Genomic DNA, 20,134 nt, shown 5'->3' on the forward strand with positions numbered 1-20,134 from the left:
AACTTCTCTGACTTCAACCCACAATAATAAATCCATTTTACATGTTCACAGACTATGTAACCACATTTACATGTTTATTTAACAAATTTCTCATGAAGCAAAATACACCTATGTATATGAGGCATTCTGACATTTCCTCTCCTATCTTTTCCATCTCATTCTATTTGAAAAATGTATGCTGGTTGGGAGTCATGAAGACAATTTGCTGACCCACGAATGAGTTGTGACCAGCACTGGAAAAATTCTGTCTGTGAGACAGGCAAACACACTTGTGAACGCTGTGCATGTGGAAGTATTTTGATGTGCTGTTTGTATTCCTGTCAGGGTGTGTGAGGAGACCAAGGCAGGGCAGCATACTGACTTGAAAGTATTCTGTAAAGACTGGGGACACCAGAACCCCAAAGGGGAGACCGGCTGGAGGAGAAGGTGGGCTGCCCACTAAGTTAATTACAGTTTGTGCTTCTCAGACTAGGGACTCTTCCCTCTCGCTGGGGGCATCGTCCCCTCCAGGGTGTCTGCCCTGAAATCCTGATAATCATTCTGGAGGTTTAATAAAAGACTGGAAAAAAAAATGTTGTGATCTTTCAACAGGCTTTAACAGGCTCACTTGCTTAAAAATATAGCACAGGGTCCTGATGTTTGGATGTTGAAAGGGACCTTTGAGGTGTTGAGAGAGACTTAGAGTCTTTTCCCAACATTCCTGCTGGTGGTCAGCCAGCCTCTGTCTCCCTCCACCACTTGGCTGAGCTCCTGGCCCATGGGAACATGCGTGGAGGAAATGGGAGCTCTGTCTTTATAAGGGAGCCCGTTCCACCGTTTAAATATAGTGATCATCGATTGAGCCAAAATCCAATGAGATGTTAATTGTGCACCAACTATGTCCTGGCATGATATCAAGCACCAGGAACACAAAGATAAATAAATCCTGGTTTTTGCCATCAGCTGCCTGTTAAATTACAGAGGGAGTGGGATACCTGTTCTCCCACTTCCTTTCCACTGTTTCTCCACTATGGGTTTGTCTGGTTCATTCGCTGATTCATTCTTTCAACAGCATATACTGATCACCTACTCTGGCCAGGCCCAGTGCTGAGCCCAAAGAAGTCATGCCCAGCCCTGCCCCCTGCCCCCTGCCACAAGCCTTTTCTTTTTGAGGCTTGTTATCTGTAGTTCCTCTAATTTTTCACATATAGTTTTTCAGGTCTCTGAGCCACTGAGCTCAGAAACCCTCTAGTTTGTCACTGACCTTCTTAGAGTCCCTGAGCACCCAGAATAATGGGAATAGAATACATTTATTTTGAAAGTTTTAAATGGAATATTTAACTGAATTTTTTTGGCAGGCTTTCATATGCAAATGACACTGAAGAGCATTATATTTTTCCCCCAAAGTAGGAGATTTCATGAATATGAAAAGAGTATCGGTATAAGGAAAAAGGGGGAGTTTATTCCCTCCAAATTTGACTACAGCTCTAAAATTCTCTTTATTAATGCAAAGTTCCTTTGTCATTTTGACTTTGGGACACTGTTACCAAACCTTGTGGGAAATATCAAGTTCCAAAAACCTGGCAGAAACCAGTCCTTCCTGGGCCCAGAGTGAATGTTTGGTCCATATGAAAATGATCAGGAAAACTCATAGATGGAGATTGTTTAATGATTTGTGGTAACTCAGTCTCTTCCCATTAAACATATCCAAAGTTTTAACTTTTTCTCAAGAGGCTTCTGTAGGGAATAAGCATTTTATAATTTATCATTTAAGTAAGGAAAATATTGTCAGATGCTGCTTGAGAAGTTTACCTTTTACTTAAAACATTTTTATTATGCAATATTTGAGACGTACAAAAACATATAAAGATGACTGTGATAAAAGCCTATGAATATATTACCAAGGTTAAGAAAGAAAAAAAATTGAGTGATCTTTCATTTATGACTAAATTCATTTACTAAGCATTAAACTTCTGGATTATTCCACTCAAGATATTTCGTTAGGTAGAAAGTCCGTAGGGATATTTATCAGCTTTCCTAATGCAAAAGAGCTAATTCTTAAATATTATTTGTTTTGTCCACATTTTCTTCCCTTTCGAACTTGTAAAGATTTTTTACTGTCCTCCTCTTTTGGCCTATAATATACTAACAATGAGAGTGCATATTGCAAACCCACACATCTTATTTATCAGAGGCTAAGAGTAGATCTTTCTGTATCAAAGATCAAAGATAACATGGTGTCATAATATTAGAAGATTTTCTTATTATTTATTTAGCCTGATCTTTAGGGATTCTAGTTCCATATCTATTTATCATATTTGTTTTAATCACACCAGAGATAACACCCAGCTTTGAATAACTTTTATGTATGAGATTTCCTAGGAACATATTATAGTACATGTAGATACTAAACGAATATACAAACATTTTTCTGTGCTACGTCAAAGTTCAGTAGGATTCCTTCTTAGAGACATTTAAAAATACTAAGCCAATCATCTTAAATATATTACCACTACTACTATTAAAATTTGCAGAGACTATGGCTAATGTGAAATACTAAACATGGCAGGGTTTTCTTACACATCAGTCTCAGAGAGATGTTGCCCCTAGAGTCAGAGTCTAAAGAGTTAATCATTTTTGTGGCATAATTTTAGTTCAATTTAACGAAGATTTTACTGAGCACCTATAACATGCTGGGCACTAAGCCAGATGCTGGATACACATGTCTGAGCCATTCGTGAGTCCTCGCTTGATGAGTTTGGTCAGAGACTCTTTAGCTAGAGTGGTTGATTTCGCATTTAGGCTCTCTAGGGTCAGTCCTTATTGAATATGGTCTGTAAAGGAACAGTGTAATGTTTTGAAAAGAAAGGAAACTTGAGACAGAACCCAAAGATAGAACCTAAAGAAAGTATGATTTTGGCATGTGGTTGGTAGAATCACTATAATGTTAAGGTGATTTAAACCTTGGATCCATCAATAGTCATTTCGGCTTTTTATGTGTTACTGATGTTTTATTTCTTGTGAATGTATTATTGAGATTTACATATTTAAAAAAGGAGCACAAAGATACGAGTAATACTTATTTTTTAAAGATTTTATTTATTTTTACTAGAGAGAGAGAGAGAAGTCAGATGGGAGAAGAGATTGTGAGAGCACAAGGACAAGTGAGGGGAGGGGCAGAGGGAAAAGCAAACTGCCCTCTGAGCAGGGAGCCTGACCCTGGGATCATGACCTGAGCTGAAGGCAGACGCTTAACTGACTGAGCCACCCAGGTGCTCAACTAGTAATACATATATATATATATGTCTATGTGTGTGGGTACATCTCTACGTATGTACATGTATATTTTCTATTGGGATTTGGAATTCTTTTCCCTTTGTGGAATTTCTTGTAGAGAATTCTAGTACTTTAGAGTACTAGAGTATTTCCTCCCCTACCACAATAGTACCATTATATTCTATTATTAACCGAGGTGTAGCAAGTCACACTGCTCATTTAAGAGCATTTATAAAACAAACTAGGTAAAGATGTGGTTTTCTTTCATTCTCTGGGATTTGCATAACATTATAAGAGAGCACAAACACTCTCAACTACATGCTGTTAATGTCTGTTTCCAGTGCTTTCAGGGAGGATTGTGTATACTGCAGTTTTCGCAGGGGCAAATTCACTTTCTGGTTCTTCTTGACATTATTATCTAGCCAGCTTTCTTGGGTAACTTGAACTTGCCATCATCGTCTCTGCTTACCTTCAACCTTAAAGGACCTAAAGGAGATAGTGTTTTGAACCTGAGTTCTCTAATTTTTCCTGCTTTCCCCAGGAAAGTTATGAGCCTGAGGACAGCAGGTTTAAGGAAGGAAAGGAAGAGGAGGATGCACATTTTTTTTTTTCTGATGCTGGCATTATGCATTATTATGACCAGATGCATTAAGTCCCCAGCATGCAGAGGGACAGAGAGCATACTTGAGTGGGAGAGAAATAGATATTTTTCCATGTCATAATTTTGTAGCTTGGTTTCACCTTGTGACAAAGTATTGTCAATTCCCAGAACAATAAACCTGAACCAAATTGAAATATATGTAATAATATAGAAACACATTATCAAGCTAACTAGAATTCCTAAAAATCATCCCTACCACTTGGAATTCCTAACACCCCTCCCCATGCCTCTGTCCCCTTTAGACCAGGTAGCTGAAATGGATACTAGATGCAGTGCGGGTCCGTGTATGTCTCCTTTCTTGTAAATCACTTTTGTGAAGCATAGTGAAAGGGCTTGGATGCTTTAAGAAGAATGTGGATTGCACTGCAATCCCTGCATTTACCTCTGTTCTGAGGTCTGGTTGCTGAGCTCTCCTTACCTAAGAGCCAGTGTGTCCTTAGGTTGTGAGAAGATGAACATAACCCGTGAGAAGATAAGCGCAAACTAAGGGAAATGAGCATGTCTAACATTTAGCATTATAACCAAACAGAAGTTAAAGCTACGTGGACACATATTGATGGTCTACACACCAGTATTGTGCTATATGCTACTTTGTAACAATGGTCAACAGCAGATGACTGGAATTATTATGAAATGTATACAACCAATTTAGAAAAATGGCTTTTGGGACCCAGATCTCTTCTTTCGGATGCAGGGACCTGGATGACAGATGGCTCTGCCAAAGATCCCAGGATCGGGACTGAGGTCTCAAGTCTCACTGGACTTAAGAAAGAGCTGTTTTCTTGCCCACAGTGGAAGTTGCCCCTTTCTAGTGAAGAGCTAATATGGAGCAAAGTAAAGATCAGGCTGTGACAAGGTGTGGTGAGAGGGAGGAAGTAGGGGCAGGGGACCTGGGAGAGGGCAGCCTAGCGTCTGGGGACCATCAGTTTATCTCCATTGGAGAATGCTCTCCCAGGAGGCTCCGTATCCAAGCATTTCTGTGGGCATTCCATAAATTGGGAGTGTATTTGCTTCACCAGAAAATATCCATGAAGGCACAGACAAGGAGGAGTATCCATTAGTCACTTCTAAGTATGAATTAATGTCCTTATTTGATCTTTCTAGACTCCTACCTAGCTGAGGTAGAGCATGGGACACTGTAACAGAGGATGTGATGGAAACTGTATTGAGTGGCTTTAGACAACCAGGTGGAAAATGAGAGCAATGGGCCCCCAGGAGATGGAAGGAAAAGGCATTGGGTCAAAAGGGACCAGAGGGGTCAGGAAAATGTAATATGGGAACATAGAAAGGAAAGTGGCAGGAAAATAGTAGAAGGAGTGGGGTGGGACCTGTGGGCCTCGACTGTGCTCTGCAAAGTCAAGGTGTGTGTGAGGCTTTTATGACGGGCTTGGCCTGGAGCCAGGCCCACTTCTTGGTGGGAATTACTTTGTGAACTCAACTGGCAAAGGAAATCCGTGCCGGCTCAAACTTACATGAGATGGAGAGAGGCTTCAGATGTCAGTTTCTTTATACATGGGAAGAGCTGTATATTTCGGACCAATGAGCCACCAGCAAGGTCTTCCTTCAAATGGGACGTGTTGTGTGTCATGGTGCTTGCATGACACCTGGCCATGTGTCCTTCTCCAAAGCCCCCGTACTTCTTGGTGTTTTGTGGTCTGTTGTTTCTTGCCAACAGCCCAGTTCTGTTCTCCGCATTTTCCTTACTTATTCTTATTTGATTATAGAACACCCATTTTACTAACCCACTCTGATGACTGTAGGTTTTTCCATCAGAGAAACAATGTCTGGTTTGATTAAGGCTACCATGGGTCAAAGAAAGTTTTGGGCCCATATCGGCTTTTGGATTAGACTCATTTTTGGACATCCTAGACTTTAGGGCAGAGTCAAAGCTATGTATTTATGAAGCCATAGTCTCCTGACCTCATCCTATTTTAAAGACATAAAGCGTTTATATGTCGTGCTATATTAGTTACGGGGCTATATTTGAAATGGTTTACAAGTCACAAAGGAGAGAAACATATATAATACTTTCCCCTTTTTAAAAAATTTTTTAAAAAAGATTATTTATTTATTTAGAAAGGGGGGAGGGGCTGAGGAAGAGGGAGAGAGAGAATCCCAAGCAGATTCCGCACTGAGCATGGAGCCTGACGTGGGGCTTGATTCCACAACCCCAGATCATGACCTGAGCCAAAATCAAGTTGGATGCTCCAATGACTGAGCCACCCAGGTGCCCCAATACTTTCCTCTTTAAAAATCACATGGTATAAAATGAGTTTTGCTTTATGTGCCCTAATCTATATTATATCCTATGCTTTTTCTCTTATTACAGAACACAGTTCATAACTAAGAAAAACTGAACAGGAAAATCAGTATATTTCATGATCTGCACAAACTTTTTAAATGTAATTTAAGAAAAATATGAGCACTAAAAGTATTTCAAAGATAACAGAAATTCAGAAATGTAATGCGTTCCTAAAGTTCCAACAACACATGAGTCTCTAGTGTCTCACTAGAATATAGTCCCTGATATCCTGAATTAACATCACGTGTATTTCAGTGGGGTTGTGGGAGGGAGGATTACAAGTAAATGCATGGTCCATTTACAAAGGGTGGCGCGATGGCATATTCTGAAAATCCAGGTCCGAATGAGCTGGAAACACCCTGAAAACAATCTGTCAAATACCGAACCCAGCTCAAAGAAAAGCACGGCAGGAGTCCGGTGGCGTGCCCCTCAGTAAGCTCTGCGGCATTCATATGACCCCCACGCCATGCTCCCGTCTTCTTTGGTCCATGAAGAAGGGTCCTGAAGGCCAGCGGTGTCTGCCCCCTCATCTGGGGAGAGGGGCACCACCTTGTGTGGTAGGTCGTTGGACATCGTCATGAAAGGGGTGAAGGGATGGGGGGGTGGCATGGGGTACCCCGGCACATGGTACAGATCCTCCAGTGCATGCAGTGAGTAGGACTGAGCCCCAGCCAGGGGCACCCCCCAGCTCGAGCTCCTGTGCGGGGCGGTGCTCCCTGACTCCGGCTGGGAGAGGCAACCTGCGCTGGGTGGCAGGCTCTGCAGGGTGTCGGTGGGCACGGGGTCGGCCTGGCTGAGACAGTCGGGCGCCGTTTGCTCCCACGAGTCCCTCTGAGGAGAATGGAAAGGTGACTGGGGTTAGTCATCAGGGGATACTCTGATGCGGACAGATGTCCTCGCCAGCACTGGCTGCCAGTGGACACGGCTTCCAGAGTGGACTCGGGGCCCTCCCTCTGCTGTTCCGTCTGCTGTGGCCCCTCACCAGGCACCTGTCCCCTCTGTTTGACACCGGCAGTGAGAGTTCAAGTTCCTTTCTAGCTCTAGCGTTCCGTTCCCTAGATATATTACAATCCCTTTCTCTAGAAAACAACATTAAATGAGTAAAATGAGGGAACAACAGAATGAACATTTGTACAGCATTTTACCACTTCCAACGTACCATGTCTTGCATTCCTTCTGAGCTTCACAATACACAGAGTCCTAAAATGCCCTGTCCACACTGGGGACGTCAGCTCCGGCTACTCCTGAAAGAAGCAGGTCTCTAAACTACATGATGGGCTTCTCCCCTCCGTGAGCCAAGAGGTAGGAGCTTCCAGAGGCTTGGAGCTGGAAAGATTTGGGTTCAGTCCCTGGCTGCGCCACTTACTCCTTCCTGACGCTGAGTACCTCACTTTGTTCATCTGTAAAATGGGGCTTTAGCAAGTATATCCCGAGTTGTTGCAAGTGTTAAATGACCAAAGGCACACAGAAGTTCCTGGCTGGAGTAGTTTCCCCATAATGTTAATTCCCACCCCCCTCTACCCCCCATAGTCGAAAGTCCCATCTTTAGAGATTCATTCCTTTGTATTTGAAGGCTTTACAGTTTTCTCTAAGATGGGTGTTGTATTCTTCAGATCTTTATGAACTCACCTCTTTGTTAGGATCGAGGGAGAGCAAGATTCTATAGGGTAGAAATATCGTGGGGAGGGGCGTTGTGGGGACTGGGAGGGAAGAAGGCCTGATGTGCCTGCTCTGGCAGATGCCAGCCTAGTCTGTGGGTGTGGGACCTCAGTGCTCTTTCCTTGGGTGCGGGAGGAACGATCTGGCAGGATCAGCAGAGTCCTAGCAAAATGGACACAGACCCTGCCGTATAGTCGTCCCCTCACAAGCCCCTGGACAGACCCTGTCGCGGTCGGAGTCGGCGCGGATCTTTGAGGGAGGCCGCAGGGGTGCGCAGGGCGAGCCAGATCTGGCTTCCACCCGGTTGCCAGGTGCACGCACTGGCCAGATGTGCGCGCGCCCAGACTTCACCTTGCTCCCTAACCGTGAACCACCTGCATACTCACAAGCACGAAGTGCGTCGGGGGGTCCCCCGGGAAAGGAGGCGGCAGGAGCGGCGGCAGGGGTGAGGCGCTGAACAGAGAGCCGGTGCCGGGGGTCAGGCCCGGGGGCCGGTGGTCCCCGTAGGGCTCCGGGAAGTAGGGATCCAGGAGGCCCGGGTGGCTCTGCCCTGCGGGGGCCTCGCAGGCAAAGGGCTTGGCCGCGGGCCCCGAGGTGCCGACGTCGCTCGCGAACTGTTTAGTGTTGTGGAGGTCTGAGTCGGAGAGGCACGATCTTCTGACCCCATAGTAACCTGTCATTACTGGTGAACCTGTTGCCAAAGGGAAAAGAAACGGGCAAAACTGTCCCCATGGGAAGTCTGGGTGTATCTGTGGCAGCCGAGACTCTCCACGTGGGGAACGGTCTTTCTAACGCGGGCCGGATACCAAGGCAAATATTTAAATAGAGATAGGTCTTGAAAAGCATTAAATACTGCTGCATTGCCTCTTTTAACTGGTCCAGCCCAAATAACTATGTTTAACCTTCACTCTGCCTTTGGAGATGAGTTCATTTGAGATGGCGCAGTAACTCTTCTCATTCACTCACTCAACACACGTTGTGCACTTTCTGTGTTCCAGTTACTGCCCTAGGAAAAGTTTGGGCGCAAAGAGAAAAGAAAAGAAATCCCTCGCCCATCTACATTCTATCAAATGAAGTGTCTTTTTCCCAGTGTCTGAGCTCTGTCTCCATGTACATAGGACGGCGAACAGCAGGCCGTTTCTGGGCATGGTATCTGAGGTTCAGTATCTCTAGCCCCAGGGATACTATAATCCCACCCCCGATCAGAGGCAGGTTGTATGCTTCTCCTACTTCTTTGTATACGGACCTTCTAACGTATGTCTCATACCTAGTAGGCATCAAGAAGTGGCTCGCTTGCTCTGGGATGATAGAGCTACTCTGCCACCAAGTCAGAGGACTACCCCCCCCCCCCAAAAAAAGTTTTCTGGCTTTCTCATGTTATTTGCTGCCCTCTTGTGTCCATGGGCAGTCCCTGACTCAGTTCACCCGGGCCCCGGGAGAGTTTGGGAAGAGAATACCCTGTACAGAAAGGTTTCTTGGTGAAAACAGGGGGAAAAGGTGAAGCTAAGAAGAGTCTCATTTATGGCAAGGCCAGTGAAATTGTCCCATAAGGAAAGAGAGGTGTTTGATACAGCCTTTCAGATCCAGTAGCTCAGCTGTAGCAGGAAACACATTATCATTTAGAACATATTGAGGGACATAGACTCAAGCTCCGTAAAATGGATGGTTTCATTATTCCAGCTGGTGGTGGATGTGGTCTAATTAGCTAAGACCTACACCCTGAGGTCACAAAAAGGCTGAGCTGGGAGGAGGATGCAGGTGCTTGTCGTTCTTACCTTCCCCCAACCAGAGTGGACCGCTTGCGGACTCTGTTCCAATCCACTCTGCTTACTTGCCCACAGGGACAGAAGACCATTCTCCTTTGTTATTATGACACAGTCACACATTACTCCACCTACATGGCACTTTGGCCCTTGCCACATGGTGTGGCACTTTATATTAAGCTCACTACTCCCTCACCTGAGTTACAATCCTGTTTCTAATCCACCTGCCAAGTCCATGGGGCAGAGCTTATGTCTTATACATTTGCTGTAAACCCAGTAGTATAATACTGTGTTCAACAATTACATGTAAATTTATTCATTCATTCAGAGGAAATCAGAACTCCCTGTAGAAACTTACAGCAAATTCTACTCACTCTACTTTCATCTTAAATTCTATAGCCCCAAACTTCTAATCTGCTCATGAATTTGAAAGCTGTGGTTAGGGGTTTCATCATAAGCATACTTCCATAGAAGAAAAAAATGTGTGCAAGTGAAAATTAATATCAATAGATAAAATTCTGTTTCATGCAATGAGTTTATATCCACGGGAGTCATTAAGGCTGAGAAGAGAATGAGGAATAGGTAAACAAGGCTTCCAGGATCTCATGTCTTCGCTTCCCATTTCCAAGTAAAAACAACCACCAAGGAAAAAAAACCTGTGCTCTCTTATGCATATATTTTCCTCCTAAAAAGGGGAAGAATAATTTGAGATAGTAAGAAAAGCTGCAAAAATGTCCTTCTATAGAAGGGAGCAGATGTAACCAGATTCCAGTGATGGTAAACATGATTGGAAAACACAATGAGACGTTCAGATATGTGAGATTTCTTATTGCTCTCATTCCTCTTCTTACCCAGCTCTGAAGCTTACTAAAATTATTGAGAAAGCCTAAGCCACTTCTGAGTTTGGGATCTGAAAAGAGTGTCTGTGTGTGTGTGTGTGTGCGTGCGCACGCGTGCATGAGCATGTGCATGCGGATGGGAGTCCGAAACCCTATTACTAAGAATGAGAATGCCCCTTTCCCATCTCCACAGGAGGATTTAATGAGACATATGTATTGAAATGAAGACCAGATGCTTATCAAAGTGCCTGACCTATAGAGAGCACCCAGTAAATGGTAGTTCCTCCATCTGCCCACTGGTCTCTCTCCTTCTGTTTTAAAGCAGGTGTATAATCTAACAGATCACGGTGCCAGAATTTTAGACATTTTAAAATTGTGTCAAGGGCCTGATTGCTATTGTTTCTGCTCACGAAGCTTCTCCTTGGCAAGGGATGGAAAGGCTGTCTTCAAGACAGAATGAACTCTGAGGTCAGGAATGACTGAATTAGGTGTGTCTTCACTGATTTTCTATTTTAAAAATACCTAGATTGAAAAAGTAAAATTTCCAAAGTGCTGTAAGGCAGTTATAAAAGAATGGAAGCCCCAGTGTCTGACTTGAATGCGAAAGGGAATTAATCAACTGCTCGTTGAACTCAAGTACTCACCTGGCATCTGAGCAAATGGAGACTGGGGGTTGCTGACACCGCTCTGGAAGGCAAAGATAGTGCAATGTTTTCTTTAGTTGCAACTTTGAATTAAAAAAAAAAAGATTAGGGATACATTTTACAAGCTTTATTTTCTGATACTAAGAAACATTATTTGGGGGTTAAACTAGGAGGGCAACCAAGATTAAGAATTCAAATATCAGGGGCTGCCTGATACTCAGTCGGTTGAGCATCCAACTTTTGATTTCCGCTCAGGTCATGATCTCAGGCACTCAGCAGGGGCGGGTGGGGGGGCGGCCTGCTGGAGATTCTCCCTCTCTGTCTGCCCCTCCCCCTGCTCGCATACTTGATCTCTCTCTCTTTCAAATAAAGAAATCTTTAAAAAAAAAATCAAGTATCAGAAACCAAGTTTTATGAGAGATGAGAGAAACCAAAGTTAGATTCTGGTAAACATGCCAAAAAGCACAGGCTAGGTGAAATGGAATAATCTGTCTTTTGTTTTTTGTTGCTTGCCGTAATATCAAATATAGATCCAAGTGATTTATATACATACAGGACCTTTGAAGATATTACTGGTTACATTAAGATGAGGTCATACTGAATTGGGGTGGACTCTAAATCCAACATGACTGGTGCCCTTCTAAGAAGAGGAGAGAGACACACAGAGACACAGACACAGAGGGGAGAAGGCTATGTGAAGACAGAGGCAGAAGTTTGAGTGATAGGACCTCAGGTTAAGAACCAGCAACCACCGGCAGCTGGAAGAGGCAGGGAGGTATGCTCCCCTAGAGCCTTCGGAGGGAGCCGGCCCTGCTGACACCTTGATTTTGGACCTCTAGTCTCCAGACCGTGAGACAATGCATTTCCGTCACTTTAAGCGCCCCGCCCCCCATTTGTGGCACTTTGTTACTGTAGCCCTAGGAAACTAATATATTACTGACGATGAAGCAGACGATGCAGTGTAGTATGAGAAGTGACGTGGTTGGGGAAAGACCGAGTGAGGGGGGCACCTAAGCTGGTATTAGGGATGGGGTGGGGAACGCATCCTTGTTGCCGAAGCTGACCTCTGGAGGAAGGGTATCCAGGTGTGCTGAGTCCTAAAATGTACAATTGCAAATTCTGGCTCCACGCTGCCCAGGAACAACGTTATTTAGGAAAAAATAGCTGTTGCAAAAGTTAAGAGTCCCGAACATCTAGCTCTTTGGATCTGAGCTCCTGTCCCTCGCAGCGCTATAGATTCTCAAAAGTTGGACGAGATCTTATAGAGAGCCTCACGCAACCACCCACTCGGTGCCAAAATCCTGCCCACGTTATTAACACTGGGTGCAGTTAGCCTCAGCGCTGCAGAACCCAATGCCCTCTCAGAAAGCCCATTTCTTCTCTGGGCACTTCTGACTGTCACAAAGCAGGCAGAAAAGAATCACTTTCTTCTTTCTCATCTTTTTGGTCCATACACAATAGGGTTTAATCCTTTTTCCATATATGGCCCTTCAAATATTTCAAGAGAACCCATTATTTCCCCAGCTGTCTTCATCAGTTTGGGCTGCTATGCCAGATACCATAGACAGGGTGGTTTAAACAAGAAACATTTCTCCCGGTGCTGGAGGCGGAAGGGTGCCCGCGACGTTGGGGTCTTGGGGACCCTCTGCCTGCTTTGCTGGCTTCTCTCTTTGTCTTCATGTAGCAGAAAGAGAGATCATCTCTCTCATGTGTCTCTTCTTCGAGGGCACTAATCTCATTCACAAAGGCTCTACCCTCACAACCTAATTAGCTCCCAAACACCAAATACCAAATACCATCCTGTTGGGGCTTAGGGCTTTAACGTATGAGTTCTGAGGGGACACAAACATGCAGTTCATAGCACCAAACTGGCACTTAATCTTCTCCAGGCAAAATGTCCTCCAACCATGGGGCACCTGGGTGGCGCAGTCGGTTAAGCGTCCAACTCTTGATCTCAGCTCAGGTATTGATTTCAAGGTTGTGAGTTTAAGCTCCACACTGGGCTCCATGCTGGATGTGGAACCTACTTTAAAAAAAAAATCAGGGGCGCCTGGGTGGCTCAGTTGGTTAAGCAACTGCCTTCGGCTCAGGTCATGATTCTGGAGTCCCGGGATCGAGTCCCACATCGGGCTCCCTGCTCAGTGGGGGGTCTGCTTCTCCCTCTGACCCTTCCTCTCTCATGCTCTCTGTCTCCCATTCTCTCTCTCAGATAAATAAATAAAATCTTTAAAAAAAAAAGTATTAAAAAAAAATCGGGGTGCCTGGGAGGCTCAGTGGGTTAAGCGTCTGCCTTCAGCTCAGGTCATGATCCCAGGGTCCTGGGATCGAGCCCCACATCGGGCTCCCTGCTCAGTGGGGAGTCTGCCTCTCCCTATCCTGCTCCCCCTGCTGGTGTTCCCTCTCTCGCTGTCTCTCTCTCTCTCTCAAATAAATAAATAAAATCTTAAAAAAAAAAAAAAAATCCTCCAACCACTCAGAAGGAGCACAGATTCTTTGAGTGAAGACTCTGGAACTAGAGTGTATGTGTTTGAATCCCAGCTCTGCCTCTTGGGCACATGAGATTAAATGATCTCCTATATGCCAAGCGCTTTGAATAGTTCCTGCCATAGAGCAAGTAGGAAATAAGTGTTAGCTCTAATCACTCAGATGCATCTTTATGCCCCTTCAAATCTATGGCATATTCCTCTAACCCTGCTCTGATTTATGTGTCTTGTTGTTTAAGAAGTTAACACTTTTAAGTGGCAGAAGGGAAGGCTGGGCAGGCAGGCTCAGAAGTGGGTGTAGATCAGGGTGCCCTACATCTTATATGGGAAGGAAAGGAGGCGATGATTAAATACAAAGCACTTGGGTTGGGTCACATTTCCTCATGTTGCCAGGGCCCATCTTCCCCAGCTCTGTCTGGCTGGGTGCCTACACCCTCTGGCTTGCTTCTGCCTGGGCGACCTTCCGTGTGTACGCACGGTGTGTGAATGCTGCCGGGGCCGGGGGGCGGGGGGGACGTCCTGTCGTTCTTCTCCCCCCTGCTCTCCCTGCTATGGCGGAGGCTATATACATACAGGACCTTTACAGCTGGAGGCTTCCGTGAGATGCTGGCACACGCCCCACCCCGTGGACAGAAGTATCAGCACCCTAGGCTCCCCTCGGCGCCCGCCAGCCGCACCTCTGTCGGCTGGAATGGCTCTGCTTCTGCTCTTCCCCCAGGCCGGGAGCAAGCTCAGTCCACGCTGACCTGGTCCCTACAGCTTCCGGCATCTCTGCCGTGAAGGCCCTCGTCTCGTTCTCCTCTACCACCAGCGGTCCCTGGATGGAATCTTCTTCTTAATCCTGCTTCTTCTGCCCAGGCTTCCTTGTCACTGCCGGACAGTCAGCGCTACACCTGCCCCCACCCAGCTCTACCGCCCGAAGACCCCACAGTGGTTTCACGATTGCAAGTCTAGTTGATTTTATCCACTGTTTGATGAAAAGAAGCCTCTCGTGTTCATTTCTCCTACACAGTGTTGCCTTCTACCTGCCGTGGAAATTGCAACTCTGGTTTCATTGTTTATGGTTTCCCATAACATTTTACCTTGCATATTTAACAAAGACTACAAACAATATCTGAAAACTCCCGCTGACAAAATCCTTAGAACTCTCACTACACCTCTCCTAATCTACATGAGTATGCTATTCTCTTGTATTTTAGCTTGTTCCTTTCTATTACATCTTCCCAAATTAGACATCATAATTGTCATCATCTTATTAAGTAAATCTGTATTAGATTTACTTATATGTTCACCATTTTCTTTGCTTACTCTGCTTCGAGACTTTTTTTTTTTAGATTCATTTTCCATCTTCTTAAAGTAATCCTTCAGGAAATTCCTTTCCTGTAGGTGATGTTGGCGGTAAAAATGTTTGTTTTCATTTATCTGAAAATATCATGTCTTTTTCTCTTGTACTTGAAAGATAATATTTTTAGGTTCACAATTGTAACCTTATAGTTATTCCTCTCTCAGCACTTCAAAGATACCACCTCACTGTCTTTCGGCTTCCCTGATTGCTGTTGACCTTGCAGTTATACTTTGGACAATTTTTCTTTCCTTTCTGACCGCTTTTTAAAAAATTTATTATGGAAGTATAGTTGACACACAATGTTATCATTAGTTTCAGATGTACAACATGGTGATTTGTCAATTCTATACATTACTCAGTGCTCAATCGTGGTAAGTGTAGTCACCATACAACGTTACTACAATATTATTGACTATGTTTCCTGCACTGTACTTTTTCATCCCTATGACATTTATTTTGTAACTGGAAGTTTGTACCTCTTAATCCCCTTCACCCATTTTACCCATCCTCCCCATGGCAACCACCAGTTTGTTCTCTGTATTTAAGAGTCTATTTGTTACTCACTTAGCATTATACCCTCTAGCTCCCTCCATGTTGTTGCAAATGGCAAGATTTTATTCTCTTTTATGGCTGAGTAATAGTCCACTGTGTGTGTATATGCATATATATATACACACTGCATCTTCTTTATCCATTCCTCTATTGAAGGACACTTGGGCTGCTTTCATGAGTTGGCTATTGCAAATAATGCTGCCGTAAACAGAGGAGTGCATATATGTCTTTGACCTAGTGTTTTTGTATTCTTTGGGTAAATACCCAGTCATGGAATTACTGGATCATAGCGTAGGTCTATTTTTAATTCTTTGAGGAACCTCCATACTGTCTTCCACAGTGGCTGCACCAGCTTGCCTTCTTCCCACCAATGGTGCATGAGGGTTCCTTTCTCTCCACATCCTTGCCACTTGTTGTTTCTTGTGTTTTTCATTGTAGCCATTCTGACAGGTGTGAGGTGGTGTCTCATTGTGGTTTTGATTTACATTTCTCTGATGATGAATGATGTTGAGCATCTTTTCATGTCTATTGGGCATCAGTATATCTTCTTTGGAAAAAAATATCTATTCAGTTTTTCTGCCCATTTTTTAAATCTCTGCTTTTTATTTTTTAAAAAGATTTTATTTATTTATTTGACAGAGAGAGAGCACAAGCAAGGGAAGCAGCAGGCAGAGGGAGAGGGAGAAGCAGGCTCCCTGCTCAGCAGGTAGCCAGATGCAGGGCTTGATCCCAGGACCCTGGGACCATGACTTGAGCTGAAGGCAGACGCCTAACTGACCGAGCCACCTAGGTGCCCCTAAATCTCTGCTTTTTAATATACTCCCTTTGTCTTCAAGTTTCTTCAAATTAACCTCATTTTACCTCTAGAAAAGTTTCAACTGCCCTCTCTTTAAAATATTGCCTTGTCTGTATCATCCCTATTCTCTCCTTCTGGGACTCTGTTTAGATGTATGTTAAACCTTTCATTCTCTATACCCCAAACCTCCCATTATTTTTCTCTATATCCATGATTCTCTGTTCTGTATTTTGCTATAAATTGCTATAGACTTCTTCAGATCTACATCCACTCCACTAATTCTTTCTTCAACTGTAATTTGTTGTTTTACTAATACACTGCATTTTATAAGTTATCAATGAATACATATTTTTTTATTTCTATAAATTCCATCTGATTTTTAAAAAATCTGCTTGGGGGGCGCCTGGGTGGCTCAGTCGTTAAGCGTCTGCCTTCGGCTCAGGTCATGATCCCAGGGTCCTGGGATCGAGCCCCGCATCGGGCTCCCTGCTCGGTGGGAAGCTTGCTTTTCCCTCTCCCACTCCCCCTGCTTGTGTTCCCTCTCTCACTGTCTCTCTCTCTGTCAAATAAATAAAATCTTTAAAAAAAAAATCTGCTTGGTAATTTTTGATAGTCTCTAGTTGACTGTTTTCTATTTATTGAGTTACCGTATATTTTGTATTTGGTAATTCTAATATCTAAAAGTTCTAGGAATTTAAATTTATTGTTTATTGTTTATGCAGACTCTCACTCATAGTGGTTTGCTTCCTTATGCATTTGGTGATCTTCGGTTAAAGCTTATATCTGGTTAACCTTAATCTGTAAAATCTGGGGTCTTAATTTGAGACTGCTTTCCTCCAGAAGATTTATGTTTATATTTCTAGGGAGCCAGCTCCCTTCCAGGTTCCCCAGGTTAATCCTGGAGTCCCAAGGTCAGCTCCTCAACCTTGGCAACCATTCAAGGACCAGTTCATGCATAAAGCTGATTTGGACACCTGTTCTCAGGAGAACTTGCCTTTTGGTGTGATCACCTCATCATTCAATGGCTTAATTTCTGATCAAACTTTTCCCCATCCTCCCATGCCAACACTCCTCCTCCCACGTCCCCCCACTTTGGAGATTTCCCTTACTTCCTGCCAGGTCAACATCTTATTAAAAGGTGTTTTATGCAGGACCCAGTTTTGTTGTGGGTGAGATCACCCCACCTCCAGACCATCTAGTCTGACCAAAACAATTGAATAGCTAAATATTGCAACTAGATGTAGATACCTTTCTATTTTTGCACAGCATAAATGAATTTATTTTCCCATAATTTTAAAATTCTCTCAGAGATTTAAATTATAATAGAAGTAATTCATAAACCCATACCTGTCATTTCATAAGCAAAGTGTTAACCACACACCCAAATGTGTTATACGTATTATCTCATTTAACCACAATCCCCAAAGATGGGTGATATTATTCTCATCTTAATGATGAGGGACTGAAGAACAGAGAAATAACCCACATTACTTAGTAGGTGGAACCAGTAGTGATGGTGGTGGGTGGGATCTAAAAAGGACCTGTGGAATTTCAGAGCCCATTTCTTAACTAAAGCACCATGCTGCCTCCCCAGAATTCTAATATCTCAAAAATAAAAAGAGGAAAATATCATACGAAGTTTAAAATTTTTTTAGTATCCAAGAGACGTAGGGACATCCAGAGAGGGCATGTAATTATCCCAAAGGTCACAAAGAAGACTTAGTGAGATTGATACTTTCCTGTCTGATGCATATATATATATTCTGATGGGTGTGAAATATATATATATACTTAGTCCTTCAGTGGATATACTATTTTGGGGGGGAGTCAGCTTTATTAAGGTACAATTTTCATATAATAAAATTCCCAAATTTTAAACATACAATTTGATAACTTTTGACAAATTTTGACAGACTCCTGTGACCCACTACTATAATCATGACATAACACATTTCCATCAAATTAATTATTTTATAGCTCTAATGAGTGCTGCCCTCTCTATGGTGGCCTGGGAAATATTTAGGGGGGTAAATATAAAAGGCAGTAATAAGCGCCATGTCAGTTTGCCTCTCACAGAACATAGAATTGAGTTCTAAAGGCCCTGAGGAAGGACTGGGGAGGACTTCACTGGACAGATTTCAGAGCTGGTGCTTATTCTTCCATCTCATTCTCAAATTTTATAGGTTAAGAAAGAACAGCCTAAAATATGAGTCTTCAGCATGTCACTAGTTGTCGTTGCACATACGAAGGGAAAACTCACATTCCTTTCTTCCTTGTTCAAAATATTGTGTTCACACGGTTGCCTCTTATCATATGAATCCTCCAGGAATAGTACTGAAATTGATATTGAAGAGCGCATAAGTTTTGACCAAGCAAGATGGTATATAATTTTTATTTTGCATACTGCAAACAACAGGATCTTGCAATGCCAGGTAGCCAAATTCAGAGGTTTACATTTGAATGAAATTTGCCAGTCTGCAACTTCCTGTAGCTAACATCGCAGCCTCACAGCTGCCCCAAAAGCCCCTCCATGAAAATGAGTTAATTTGAACTAATGGGTCACTGAGGTAGTAAAGTGATAAGATTAGGAGTATCACCTTGAGTACATTTATCATCATTTTTATGACCCTATAATATTTTAGGTGCCAACCTAGTTAAAGAAATATATTGAAATGTACTAAGGAACAGATCTCCGACTAGCGTAAGATTTTTCACACTGGTATATAATTTATTTTTAAATTCTAATGACATAGTTTAGAAAGCATCTGTTTAATTTTTGCTACTAATGCTAGAATAATAATAATCATAGCCCCTTATGAATAGCTGGGCTCCCTTTTAAAGGAATTCAGAGCACTTTATATATTTAATATCTCATTGTCATCACACCTATGGTTGAGAGACGGGTCAAGCTGGTGATACTACACTGAACATTCTAAAACCATGCTTGTTGGTTTGTTTTAGATTTATATATTTATTTATTTATTTGAGAGAGAGAGAGAGAGAGAATGAGCAGGAGGGAGAGAAAGAAAGAATCTGAAGCAGACTCCACGCTGAGTGCAGAGCCTGATGCGGGGCTGGATCCCATGAATGCGAGATCATGACTTGAGCCAAAACCAAGAGGCAGATGCTTAACTAACTGAGCCACCCAGGCACCCCTAAACCCATGTTTTAAGATCTGAATTTAGACCCACCATAAGTCATATGATTTTCTTCCAACTTTGAAATGAATGTAGAGTTAATGCTGGATGTAACACAGTGAGTCTTTAAATGGTTATCCATGTCAGGCTGGAATACCTTCTTCTTCCCGAAGAAAATGGGCGTAGAGAATCAGATGCCTTTGTTAATGTTAAAGCATGTAGCAGAAACAGGGGCATTCTGATGGGTGTGAAATCTTATACGTGAATGAACTATGCCAAACCCATTCTAATTTTATTCGTTTTGTAGTTTAAGGCAGGTTTTGATTTATGGGCCACTTATCTGAGCTACATAGCAATTTAACCATAAATAATAAAAATAGTCCATGATGAATAGGAACTATAGTTGGAAGCATCTATCTACCTTGTGTCAGGTGCTTTATATGAGGTTATCTTATTATAAACTAGATATTACCATCTCAGGTTTACCTGAGGAAACCCAGCATCAGAGAAGTTAAGTAATGTGCCCAAGATTGCCCATCTAGTAAATTCCAGAACTAGGTTTAAACCCAGAGTCTCTGATTCCCAAATTTCTGCTCCATCAAGCTCTCAATGACGTAACAAGCAAGTTCTCTGCACCTACCCTTCCATCAAACCAGACATTTCCTGGGCACCTCTGATGCACGAGGCACGGTGCTGAG

General features: G+C 43.2%; 1 protein-coding gene across 11 annotated transcripts in view; it reads right to left on the reverse strand.

Moving 5' to 3' along the window:
* Positions 1-1,839: 1,839 nt before the first annotated feature.
* The window catches only part of POU2AF2 (POU class 2 homeobox associating factor 2), a 497,177-nt gene continuing 478,882 nt past the window's right edge, over positions 1,840-20,134 (reverse strand). For all 11 annotated transcript variants that reach the window (XM_064577479.1, XM_064577475.1, XM_064577481.1 and 8 more), the window contains 3 exons: positions 11,124-11,166; positions 8,264-8,568; positions 1,840-7,049 (listed from right to left, as the gene is read on the reverse strand). In XM_064577479.1, coding sequence (XP_064433549.1) covers positions 6,648-7,049; positions 8,264-8,568; positions 11,124-11,166 — 750 coding nt within the window. In that variant the 3' untranslated portion in view covers positions 1,840-6,647. The remainder of the gene's footprint in view (positions 7,050-8,263; positions 8,569-11,123; positions 11,167-20,134) is intronic.

The sequence above is a fragment of the Mirounga angustirostris genome, unplaced genomic scaffold (genome assembly GCF_029215605.1).
Source record: "Mirounga angustirostris isolate CCGP_5_RB_7025 unplaced genomic scaffold, mMirAng1.0.hap1 SCAF_13, whole genome shotgun sequence".
Lineage (NCBI taxonomy): Eukaryota > Metazoa > Chordata > Mammalia > Carnivora > Phocidae > Mirounga > Mirounga angustirostris.